Source organism: Acinonyx jubatus, chromosome D4 (genome assembly GCF_027475565.1).
Source record: "Acinonyx jubatus isolate Ajub_Pintada_27869175 chromosome D4, VMU_Ajub_asm_v1.0, whole genome shotgun sequence".
Lineage (NCBI taxonomy): Eukaryota > Metazoa > Chordata > Mammalia > Carnivora > Felidae > Acinonyx > Acinonyx jubatus.
In genome coordinates, this window is record NC_069391.1 from 38,082,481 (window position 1) to 38,094,091 (window position 11,611).

The 11,611-nt window shown below is 51.3% G+C and overlaps 1 protein-coding gene across 9 annotated transcripts in view; it reads left to right on the forward strand.

Annotated features, from left to right (window-relative positions):
• UBAP2 (ubiquitin associated protein 2) overlaps nucleotides 1-11,354 on the forward strand; it is a 108,835-nt gene extending 97,481 nt beyond the window's left edge. For 8 of the 9 annotated variants that reach the window (XM_053205001.1, XM_027039295.2, XM_015073277.3 and 5 more), the window contains 11 exons: nucleotides 427-496; nucleotides 4,896-5,091; nucleotides 5,936-6,027; nucleotides 6,308-6,355; nucleotides 8,698-8,776; nucleotides 8,997-9,202; nucleotides 9,501-9,600; nucleotides 9,685-9,792; nucleotides 9,949-10,016; nucleotides 10,102-10,293; nucleotides 10,375-11,354. In XM_053205001.1, the coding sequence (XP_053060976.1) occupies nucleotides 427-496; nucleotides 4,896-5,091; nucleotides 5,936-6,027; nucleotides 6,308-6,355; nucleotides 8,698-8,776; nucleotides 8,997-9,202; nucleotides 9,501-9,600; nucleotides 9,685-9,792; nucleotides 9,949-10,016; nucleotides 10,102-10,293; nucleotides 10,375-10,470 (1,255 nt within the window). In that variant the 3' untranslated portion in view covers nucleotides 10,471-11,354. The remainder of the gene's footprint in view (nucleotides 1-426; nucleotides 497-4,895; nucleotides 5,092-5,935; nucleotides 6,028-6,307; nucleotides 6,356-8,697; nucleotides 8,777-8,996; nucleotides 9,203-9,500; nucleotides 9,601-9,684; nucleotides 9,793-9,948; nucleotides 10,017-10,101; nucleotides 10,294-10,374) is intronic. The other variant, XM_027039298.2, reaches the window with a different exon arrangement.
• Nucleotides 11,355-11,611: the final 257 nt, after the last annotated feature.

The window sequence follows — 11,611 nt, forward strand, 5'->3', positions numbered from 1 at the left end:
GTTTGATTTGAATTCTGGATTTGATGGGAAGTTGGGCTCTGGCTCTGTCACGTGGGGTTGAACATAGGAACTTTCTTTCCTTGCATACAGTTGAAATGGGTGTCTCCATGACTGGCAGTGTTAGTGCACTCCTGTTCTAACTTTTTATGGTGTAAAGCGCAAATGATTTTAGTTGACTGAAGTTGTCCCTGAAGCCTTCCCAGGCCAGGGTGTCCCAGATCCTCATGGTGAATGACCCTTTAGATCATTTCTAAACATCAGAAAACCTGTTCTGGTCCCCAAGGTGATGAGGAATGAGGGATGTGAAGCTGGGGCTACCCTTGGAGGGATGGGGCAAGCTTAATATCTGGCCCACCTGGACATGTGGGCCTCTCCTGTGGGTTGACTCAGTGTGGTGGACATGTGGTGCTCTTTTTTGTCTTCTAGTTCCCTCTCCAGCCATCAGAGCAGCCTCTCCTCTGCACATGCGGCACTCTCCTCCAGCACGTCACACACAGTAAGTGTCCTCTGGGCTCCCTCATCGCCTTCCCTGCTCAGCGAACTCGAGCACAGAGCTTAGTCACGTGGTGATTGGAGTTTAGTCACTTGCAGGTGGGGTTTTAATACGTGTGTTTTGAATGTCTGAAATAACCTCAAATTCCTCAGGTGTGTTATCTCAATCTAGGTATGTGGTTTGAGCTGTTGCTTTTCTTAAGCACCACAGAGAACATCTTGATTCTTAAATTGGGACTTCCATGAAGGATTTGCCTCTCCAGAGCTGATCTGTGATGGGCAGGGCTCTTGGGGTGGATTTGTTCCTGAGCATTTACTGAGCTCCCTGTTTGTTAGGGGAGACTTTTGGACCTAGTCTGGGATTAGTCATGTTGAGGTATTTGCAGACTTTTTTGAGGAAAAAGGCTCATTGCAAGGAAAGTAGGCTCATTGCTAACTTCAGCTTGGACTCCACCAAAAGTCACGTTGAATCAAGAGCATTGTTCTAGATAACCTTCTGTTACTTTGTAAATGCCATTGTAGAGAGAATGCTTAGAGGAAAAAGAGCTCGTGTGAGGACTAGCCATCTTTTGGCACATGCATCTCTCTCTCTCTCTCTCTCTCTCTCTCTCTCTCTCTCTCTCTCTCTCTGACAGTCCTGGCTCTTAGCCCAGTCAGTGGAACCACATTTCAGTTTGTTGGTGGTCATGAGGACTTTCCTTTTTGTGGCTTAGGTATTCTTTCCACTTAACTCATGCCATTGCAGACCACCTTCCCCAGCTCAGAGGCAGACTTTGAAGAGGGAAGTCTGGGGTATGGAGGGCAGGAATGGAAGTATAAGTGGGGTGCCAGCTGGCGAGGGTCCTGATGTGTCAAGGAGCAACCCTAGGTGACGGTTATTGAAGTGTGGCTTCTTGAGGTGGTTTCTTGGCAGCAGTTTCAATGCTGGGTGTGTGTAGCTTGTGGTGAGCAGAAGAACGAACGTTGCTGAAATGGTGAGGAGGCAGGGTGGTGGTGGGGTGTTTAACTCAAGGCTAGGGGACACTGGAGCATAGGGGTCTACAAGAGGTACCTAGATTGACCACGAAGTCCCTCACTGGGAGATAAGAAGAGAGAGGTCTCCAAACAGGGAAGGACATTTGGGGTACAGATCAGTAGGAGTTGTTATAAATCAGGGAAATTTGTTTCCTCTGACGAGGTCATTTGCTGCAGAATGGGATGATGGTGAAGGGTTGGCTCTATCCTTCCATTAGGAAGTGACTATCATCGAGCTTTTCAAACTCGTTTTCCTAGTGAAATCTTGGACATAATTCTTTGTCATAAAACACATAGATCACCATATTTAAAGCAGAGTGTAACTACGGAGTAAGTGCCTGTACCCCTGTTTGACCGATGGGAGCTGTGAGTGGTCCCTGCTTCCCTGGCCCTGGTGCGTTGGAGCCAGTGCTCTTGCTTCCATGGATTAGCTGTACTCTGTGTTTTAGTATGAAACTCCAAATCCTGTAGCCCAAATAGCCACAACCAGAATTGCCCCATCAGGGAGTCCCATACTCTGTCAGGTGACACAATTGCCACATTGCTAATATAATAATGAATAGTATGAAGAGGTACATACTGAAATGTTTTTCTGTATTTATTCTGCTAGGTCCTGCCCCTTTTCCTACTCTTTTCTTGACCCACTGGAGTTGGATTTTTTTTAACACATGAAATGGGAAATTCATATGCAAAGTCCTTTTCCCCCTACCTCTTGCCCTTTTTCATTAATAACATAAATGGGAGTATTCCCTACATAGTATCCTTCAGTGTTTTCCCCATTAACAGTGCATCTTTGAGATGTTTGTGTTGAAACCTAGATTCTTTCTTTTTCCATAGCTCTACGGCACCACATTACTCCCTCAGTCTTTTAGTGATGGAGCTTCAGGGCCATTTTCTGTCTTGAATACAAAACAGTATTGCATTCGATAACCTTCTACACATACTGCTTCACATGTATAGCTATGTTTGCAGGGTATATCCTGGAAGTCGAATTCCCAGGCATTTGACTTTTTTTTTTTTTGAGAGAGTGAGAGTGGGGGAGGGGCAGAGAGAGAGAAGGAAGGAATCTTAAAGCAGGTTCCATTCCCAGTGCTGAGCCCTACACAGAGCTCGATCCCATGACCTATGTGGGCTCAATCTCAGGACCGTGCGATCATGACCTGAGTCGAAATCAAGAGTCAGGAAGCTTAACCCACTGAACTCCCCAGACGCCCCCCAGGCATTTAACATTTTATACAAATTGCCAAATTGCTCTGTACAGTGATTTTAACCTATTTACCTCTTACTGGTAATGAATGAAATGTACTATTTCCCCACTGCCTCCTGAAATCATGTTATCAAATATTTTTATGTTTCCAGTGTGTTAATTCAAAAAATGGCCTGTCAGTGCAGTTTTTTTTTTTCCCCCAGTTAATTTCTATTTATTTTGAGAAAGAGATAGCATATGGGGGAGGAACAGAGAGAGAAGAAGACAGAATCCCAAGCCGGCTCCATGTTGTCAGCTTAGAGCCCAATGCAGTGCTCAAACCCATGAACTGTGAGATCATGACCTGAGGAAAAATCAAGCATCAAGACACTTAACTGACTCAGCCACCCAGGTGCCCCTGTCAGTACAGCTTTTAACTGAGTGAGCTTGAACATCATCTTTCATATATTAGAAAGCCATTTAATTTCCTTTTCAGTGAGCTCTTCATATTGTTCATTTTTCTGTCAGGTCCTTGGTGTCTGTTTCTAGGAACCCCTGTTCAGGAAACTAGTAAGTAGCCCTTTGTGATGGGAGGTGCACATACTTTTCCAGGTTTGTCATTTCATTTTTGACTTTTGTATAGTCAGATACATCAGTCTTTTCATAGTTGTTATAAGTAGGTCTTTCCCACTTGAAGGTTATAAAGGAAATCTCACGGTTTTCTCTTGCCCTTCGTGTCCTTATGGAAGGTTTGGTGCAGCTGTGCTTTTCTGGGCTCTTTCTGAGGAGCTGGCTGCACCGCCCCATTGGAGACACTGTGCGAGCAGTTTAAATGGAGGGGAAGCCATTTATGCCAGCCCTTTGTGGCCCTTGCAGATTTGAGAGGTGAGGAACAGAGACAGGAGCCCAGTCAGGTTCAGTTGGAGGTAGGAAAGGCTTGCTGGATGAGTTCCTTTCAGCAAATTAAGAACTAGTTTTTTAGCAAGCTGCTTTTCTCTCCCCAGACTAGGGAATAGTAATTTTTTGTCCTGTGGTTAAGAGAGCTTTCAGTTCTATGACCGGTGATACCTAGGCACAGTGGTCAGAGCTGTTCCTCATTCTGCAGCAGGTGGTCAGCTTGGCTGTGTGCAAAGGACTGTGGAGCAGGTGCTGGGGCTGTCCTTACCCTGCTTCTGTCAGTCTAGGCTGAGGGGGCGGAGTCCTGGGGTGTCCCAGGAGACCACGGCTTTAGCTGTCTTTACCTTGCTGAACTGATTCTGGATGTCAGGGCTCTAAGATCAGTGCTCAGATGGGTAGGGCAGCCTTTGAGGCTGGGATCTACACAGAAGTGTCTGTGTGGTGGAAAGCACGGTGCATGGTTGTCCCCCTTCTGGGATTTCTTATTCCTGAGGCTTCTCCAGGAGTTTTCAGACTACTGTTTTCTGCACACGTTCTGGTTTGGAGGCTGGTCTCAGTATTACAGAGCCAATTCTTCCCTCTTTGGGCCTTGTTTTGCCCACCCAGATGTATCTTTTCCACCCACTCCCCACACAGCCCTTAAAGCCCTTTCTGGTACCTTGTTCCTTCCTGGAGCTGAGCAGCAGGGCAGGCTTCCTAGAATTCTGCAGAGCTTTTGTGGGTTTCACCCTTCTTTCCTAGGTGGATCCTGTCAAACGGGCAGAAGCACAGGCCATGCTCTTCTAGGTAGGTCCTGGTGGCCTGCACAGTGCTCCCAGGTTCTGGAGCAAAGGGCTCCCTGTGACTTCCTTATCAGAGTAGTTAGGAAGCCCAGTAGAAGGCAGCTATTCCCAGACCTCTCTGACTTGGGCTGGGCTGCCTGTGGTGCCGTTGTTATCAAATATTAGTCTCTCCTGAGACCACTTTTCTGTGAGGTGGGCTCTCACCTCACAGTCAGATGGTCTTAGTTCATATGTGGTTTAGGTGGAGTTTCTGTGCCTTATTTCAGATACCTTAGCTTGAGCAACTTTAACAATTTTTAAGAGGGTGTTGCTCACAAAGCTCAATTTCAGTAACTTGATATTCAGCTTATGAGTTGTGTCCTGATGGCCTCCTCTAGCTGCAGTGTGGGGGCCCACATTGAGCACCAAGCACGGAGCCCCTCACACTGGTCTTCAGAGTGCAGGCCCCAGTGCCAGACCAGGTTCTCCTGCACTCTTGTGTTTTACCCCCAGATCCATGTGTCCTGGCTTTTTTGTTTTGCCAGCATGCCAGCGTGGAGAGCACCCCTTCCCTCCAGTCCTCAGCCACCTTCTCAACGGCAGCAACCTCTGCCTCGGGTGCCACGTCCTCAGGGCTCAGCCTGCCGAGCAGCATGAACACAGTGAACAGCCTCTGCCTGGGTGGGACCACTGTGAGTGCCCCCAGCAGCAGTACCAGGGCCACGCCCTTGGTGACCTCAGGTGTGTGCTCTACAGACTTTTCCTATCCCCTGCCCCTAGAAGATGCACTTTCCACATCCCAGGCTTCCCAGGGAGGATGCCTAGAGGTGGCTGCAAGGCATTCTGGGTAGCTAAAAGCCTAGGAACATCCTGGTCTCCCTCCAGCCCTGCCATTGCTCCCTTGTCCTCTTTGTTCCACTGACCTCTTGAGGCCCAGTCCTTCCAGCGATGATGTGGGATGGGTAAAATCAGTCTTCTGGGTAGACTCCCCCCTGGGCAGGATTCCTGGTAGCCTTTTTGCTTCTAGCTCCCCTGTCTTTTCTATCCTCACTCTTTCCTGGAGCTGAGATGGCCTGGTGACATGGAGGGACCAGGGAACAGCTATCTTGGGCTCCTTGTGGCCACTTAGTATGATTGATTCCTAATCAGCCAGACCTAGGCGGTCTGTGTGGGCCAAGCAAACTGTGGTTTGGTAGAAACTGCTAAAAGCTACCTTTGACATAGCCTGTCCCCCTCTCCTGGGACCGCTCAGCCTTCCTTCTGTTCTGAGGAGGCAGATCATCCTTATGTGCAGGTTTGCTCGGTGCAGAGTGATGGTCAGGAGTGTGGAGGGGTGGTGTTTTCTGTCTAGGCATGGATACCCTCTGATGTGGAAAGAGACTGAATGTGGTATCACGAGCTTTCGGTCTCCCCCACTTCCTGGCACAGCCCTCTGTATTTTTCAGCTGCTGCCCTCCCCTCTCGCAGTGGCCCCATGGGGGGGCAGCACTATGACAGTGAGCTCAACTCCCCCATCCCCCACAGTAGCTGAGGCATCTCATTCTTTGTGGTGGCGTCTTCACTCCTGTGATTTTTGCTTTTACAGGCAAAGCACCCCCTAACCTGCCCCAGGGAGTACCTCCCCTGCTGCACAACCAGTACCTCGTGGGCCCGGGAGGACTGCTTCCTGCCTATCCCGTGAGTGCATGGTTATAGCTCCTGGCTGCCTGATTCCTTTGGCCTTAGCGGCTGACACCTGGCAGGACCTGGTGAGGTGGGCCTTGGGTTGCTGCAGCTCCTTCCCTGCTATTTCTCTCTCATCTAGTCTCCAAGGAAAGGTGTCTTTCCACAGCAGATGATCTGGTTCCCCTTCCAGAACATGTCCTAGCTCCTCAACCTTGTTTTGGGCCCCCATATGGGTCTGGGCTTCCCAGGGGATGGGATGTGAACCCTAACACCCTTTTTGGTTCTCATACAGATCTATGGCTATGATGAGCTCCAGATGCTACAGTCACGGCTGCCAATGGTGAGTGGGATGTAGCAGGGGATGGGGGGCTTTAGGCTCTTTCACAGGTCCTCCCTCCCTAGGCCTTCACTGCCACCTGCTGAGAAAGCTGCTTGCATCTGGGGGTGGTGCCTAGTGCCACTGTCGCTTGGGCATGAGTGTCCTGTGCTTACTGCGTGGGAACTTGAAAACCATTGGGACCTTGGGTCCCAGTAGGCAGTGTCTCCTACTGAATGTGAGTCCTTCTCTTCCTTCATCTCCCCCCAGCTCCCCCTAACTCTTTTTAAAAAGACAAAACATATGACACAAGGTGGGGGTGCTTGACTGCCTCTAGAGTTTTTATCAAGTCCTCCTCTTAGAAGTGCCTCTTAAGTGGCCATCAGTGATGCTTTGTGATAGCAGCTTTGCTTGTCTGTCCCCAGCTGAATCACCCACTGGAGCTGACACTAAGGGCCTGTGTGGGTCTGACCTGCCATCACTGCTTGCTTGTAAGAATACTGGCCCCAGGATGTCCCTGGTTGCTGCAGCCTCACTCTGAGGCCAGGGCAGTTTCTTGAATGTGACCTTCACTCCCAGGATGAGGTTCCTGGCCTTCAGGCACATCACCACAGTGGGGCAGGTGTTTCCTGACTGACCAGCCTACAGGCTGCAGCGGTGCCTCTCCCTCCTTGGTCTGGCATTTCCCAGACTCCTGAGAATTTTCAGCAGCCTAGGGCGCCTGTTACATTGTTGGGAAGTAGAAAGTTATGCAGATGCCTCTGCTGAATGTGGTGTTTCCTGTTCCCTGAGGAGGAGGTTTTTCCCCAGTGAGGTGTCCTCCCTCAGCCTCTTCCCCACTGGACTGCCTCCTGCTCTACCTGCCCACAAAGAGCTCAGGGTCCTGCAGGTGTCTCCTCCACCTCCCAGGCCTGGTGGATGAAGCTCCTGTCTTTCAGGAGAATGCTTCTCCAGCTTCTGAAGTATTTTTGGAGGTGGAGTTGGGGTAGCTGGGCAGCTCTTCCGCTTGGGTGCAAACCAGCAGTCCATCACACTGCTGCCCAAGGGCCTGCTGGACTCTCCAGCTGCTGCCTGTGTCCTCGAAGGACCCAGAAAGGGTGTTGAAGACGTGATAGCAGATTTCTAAGGTGGTCAACAGAACTTAGGGTGTCTGGGGGTTGCCTGAGGCTTAGGACTTTGCAGAGGAGCTAGAAGTGGCCCTGGCCCCCTTACAGCCATCTGACCCAGGATCTCCAGGCATCAGAGGTGGAATATAAGAGGGTGTCGTGGTGGAGTCCTTAGAAGTGTGTCATTGGGATCCCAGCTCTGGGATCCTGCCTCGTAGTCTTTGTATCATTTTGTGCCCTAAAAGAAATCCCCTCTGAGCCTACTTTTGAGATACGTTGTGTTCACTTTCCCCTTTGTTCATTTATTAGCCTCTGGTACTTTTGTGTCTAGTTCCAGCCTTTGGTTTTTCTTTTTTCTTTGAAAGAGCTCCCCCTCCTGGGCTTTCTCTAGGCCTGCCTCCAGTTGTGACTTGCTAGGTCTGTGACTTCCCGGTCCTGCCTCCTTCTGGGGTTCAGGGCTGAGGAAGCTATGGGTTTCCTGAAAGTTAGGTGGAGAGGAGGCCGAAGGAGGATGTAAGTGTCATTCCTTGCCAGGATGGCTCCCATCTGGTTGTGACCAGGCACTGTTGGCCACAAAGAAAGCAGGAAGGCTTTCCTCTGAGGTTTAGGGGCCAGGGTACAATATGTCTAGGACTGGCAAAGCCCTGGGTGGCGAATAAGGGCCAGGTCAGACCTCCCCTTCTCCATAGAGCTCCAATGTTTTGTGCTCTTGGCATCTACACTTGCCCCAACTCCTCTGTTTTCAGTGCTGTCAGGACGGAGTGGGTGGTGAGGGGCCAATTCAGGACCTTATCTGGGATCTTTTGTACCTGTACTTACCTGGCTTTACGGTTCTGACCCCTGTTAAACCGTCAGATAGCTCCTCTCCTGCTGGTTCCTTTTCAGGGTGCTTTCCTAGCTCCTCATAGAATCTGTCACATAGGAAAAGCCACTTGAGTTTGCCGGTGGCATTTACCAGCTTCCATCTGTGCTGTAAATTACACGTGAGATTGGGCCTCCAGTGGCTCTGCCTGGTGAAGGCTGACGGCCTTGTCAGTGTGTCTGCACACTTGTGGCTGCCACATTGCACAACTCCGAAGGACACCATTTACTTTGAATTCTCTTTGAGTGCTGCCCGCTGGAGGTATGCATGTGTTGCTGCAGTCTGGCCTGTCCGCGGAGCATGGCATTGCCTGGATGGCCTGTGCTGCCTGCTTGCCCTGCTCTCCTGGGCCTGGGACAAGGCCATTCTGCTGATCGAGCCTCCCTGGTCTCTCCTAGGATTACTATGGAATTCCCTTCGCTACACCCACAGCTTTGGCCAGCCGAGATGGGAGCCTAGCTAATAACCCATATTCAGGTTAGTCTGTTCAGGGGGTGGGGAGTGGGGCATGGGACTGTAGCTAATCCTAGGAATCTGGAAGCAGAAGCAGAAGGGCTGAGAGAGGCCTGTGAGCTTCCTGTTGTTGAGGTGGCAGCCAGACCTGTTCCTGTTTGCAGGAGACAGTCTGGCTTTTTTCCTGGTTGGATAAGGAGGGAGTGGGGGCAGTGATTGTAGTTCATGATTCCTCTTCTCCTAGGTGATGTCACCAAGTTTGGCCGAGGTGACTCTGCATCCCCCGCGCCTCCCACCACGCTGGCTCAGCCTCAGCAGAGCCAATCCCAAGCCCACCACACAGCCCAGCAGCCCTTTCTGAATCCTGCGCTGCCACCCGGCTACAGCTACACTGGCCTCCCCTACTACACAGGCGTGCCTAGTGCCTTCCAGTATGGGCCCACCATGTTTGTGAGTATTTGTGTGTGTGGGTGGTGGTGGTGGTGGTGGTATTCCAGCTCTGGGGAGAAGCAGGGAGAGAGGGACATGACCCTACTCAGTCTCACTTGGCCTTCAGGAATGTTTTAGGCTGAAGCCAAAGCTACTTTCCCGTCTATTTTTATAGCTGCTAGCACGTGTTGTACTAGTGACCACAGACAGGTCCCTTGTGGTTGTGCTACCTGCTGCCTAGGGCTAATAAGCTGGTGGGTACCTGACCTGCTCCCCCTGCCCTGGCCCTTCACTGATACCTCTCCTGCTTCCCCACCAGGTCCCTCCCGCCTCAGCCAAGCAGCATGGTGTGAACCTCAGCACCCCCACCACCCCTTTCCAGCAGGCCAGTGGTTATGGCCAGCACAGCTACAGCACAGGTGAGGGGTGCTCCCAGCACGGAGAGCTGCAGATGGGACAGGCTTGCCTAGCTCACACGTACCTCTTGTACCCTGCCACGCTAGGTTATGATGACCTGACCCAGGGGACAGCAGCGGGAGACTACACCAAGGGTGGCTATGGTGGATCATCGCAGGCACAAAACAAGTCTGCAGGTTCTGGGCCTGGCAAAGGTAGCGTCTACCCCTCCTTTCCAGGATTGAGGCCCAGAGTAGTTGTCTTCTACTGACTCTTTCTCAGGCAAGGCTGTCCCAGAGAGTCCTTGGAGGTGTGGGGGAGGCTAGAGCCTGGGCCCAATTGGTGTGAAAAACAATTGCTTTCCCTCCTAGGAGTGTCTGTGTCTTCAAGCACCACCGGCCTGCCTGATATGACTGGCTCGGTCTACAGCAAGACTCAGGTGAGGGGAAGGATTCAGGTGGACAAGGGGGTGGCTGGGAGGTACAGCCCGAGTTGGCCCTTACCTTTGTTTCTTTACCCTGCAGACTTTTGATAAGCAGGGATTTCATGCAGGGACTCCTCCACCGTTCAGCCTGCCCTCGGCCTTGGGCTCCACCGGGCCCCTGGCTGCTGGAGCAGCCCCTGGTTATGCGCCCCCACCGTTCTTACACATTCTGCCTGCCCACCAGCAGCCTCACTCACAGCTGCTCCACCACCACCTTCCACAGGATGCCCAGGTGAGCCCAGTGATGGAGGCAGCCAACCTGCCCTGGACTGGGGGTTCTGTTCCACCCCTTACAGCCTTCTCTCCTCCTCAGAGTGGCTCGGGTCAGCGCAGCCAGCCCAGCTCCCTGCAGCCCAAGTCGCAAGCCTCCAAGCCTGCCTACGGCAACTCTCCATACTGGACAAACTGAACCCTGAAGAGAGGGGTGGGCTAGGGCGGGGCTTACCCTGGGCAGGAGAGAACATGCGGAGCCCATTGCTCTGGGAGCCCAGCACCCTTTCCTAGAATTCCTGAGACGTGTAACTGTGTCAGCCGAGCCTCTGTGGGGAGCCTGCCTCCCAGACTCGCTCTTGTATGTAATGTATTTATGTATGTATTTGTAAATGTGATAGAAGTCTTGGGAGAGTGGGGGGGGGGGGGTGGTACAGCTGCTACTCTTAGCCAGGCCTGCTCTCCCAACTACAGCCCCTTTTCACTGTAGCAAATAACCCCCTCTTTCCACTTCTGCCTTTAGGCCTTCTGTATAGCCTCCCAGCCAGCGGGCAGCTGGGAGCAGTGTGTGGAAGGGCTGGTTGAAGGCAGTTTGGGTTTTGGGGTCAGGTACCAATGAAGAATCACGACTTACTTTGCTCCCTTGTAAGCCATTATTTGAGGTTTCCTTCCCTGTGTAATTACTTTAGCCCTCGCTTTCTGAGAAACTGGTCCTTTTGTCATTTGCCCTGTTCCTCTCCTGCCAAATCTTGATCTGGGAATAGCAGAGATATCCTTCCTGCCCAGCGTGAAAGTGGCACCTGTTTGTCTGCATATAGAGCAGAGGCTTCTGCTTCTGGTCTTGTCCCCAAGAGACTTGCCTTCCTCTGGCTGACCGTTTTTTAAAAACAGTCTGAAGTTGCACTCAGAGATGTTGTCAGTCTGCTCCCTTTAGAAATCAAATCAAAGATACGCTGTCACCTCAGTGAGAACATGTCTCCAAGCAAAGGCTCCTCTATGCCAGTTGTCCTGAACCAGGTGGGCGACTGTTTCAGGGGTTTTCTCTTCTGCCCGATCTCCACCTAATAAAGTTCTGAGAGCATGCACAGTCTCTGTGTGGTGTGACTCAAGGGCAGCTTAGGGTGGAGGCTGTCTTCATTATTATTCTGGGCAGCCTGGACTTCATAGGGCTGGGGCTGAAGTATAGCCCGTGTAGTCAGTCTTCTGACGATAGGGTGTAAAGGCTTAAATTGGTATTCCTTCTCTCGCCTCGGCCAGGTCAGCATCCAGAGGGTGTAAAGGTAAATGATAAGGCTGAAAATACTGCTAACCCTCCTGACCGGGCAGGGGCAGTGATTCTC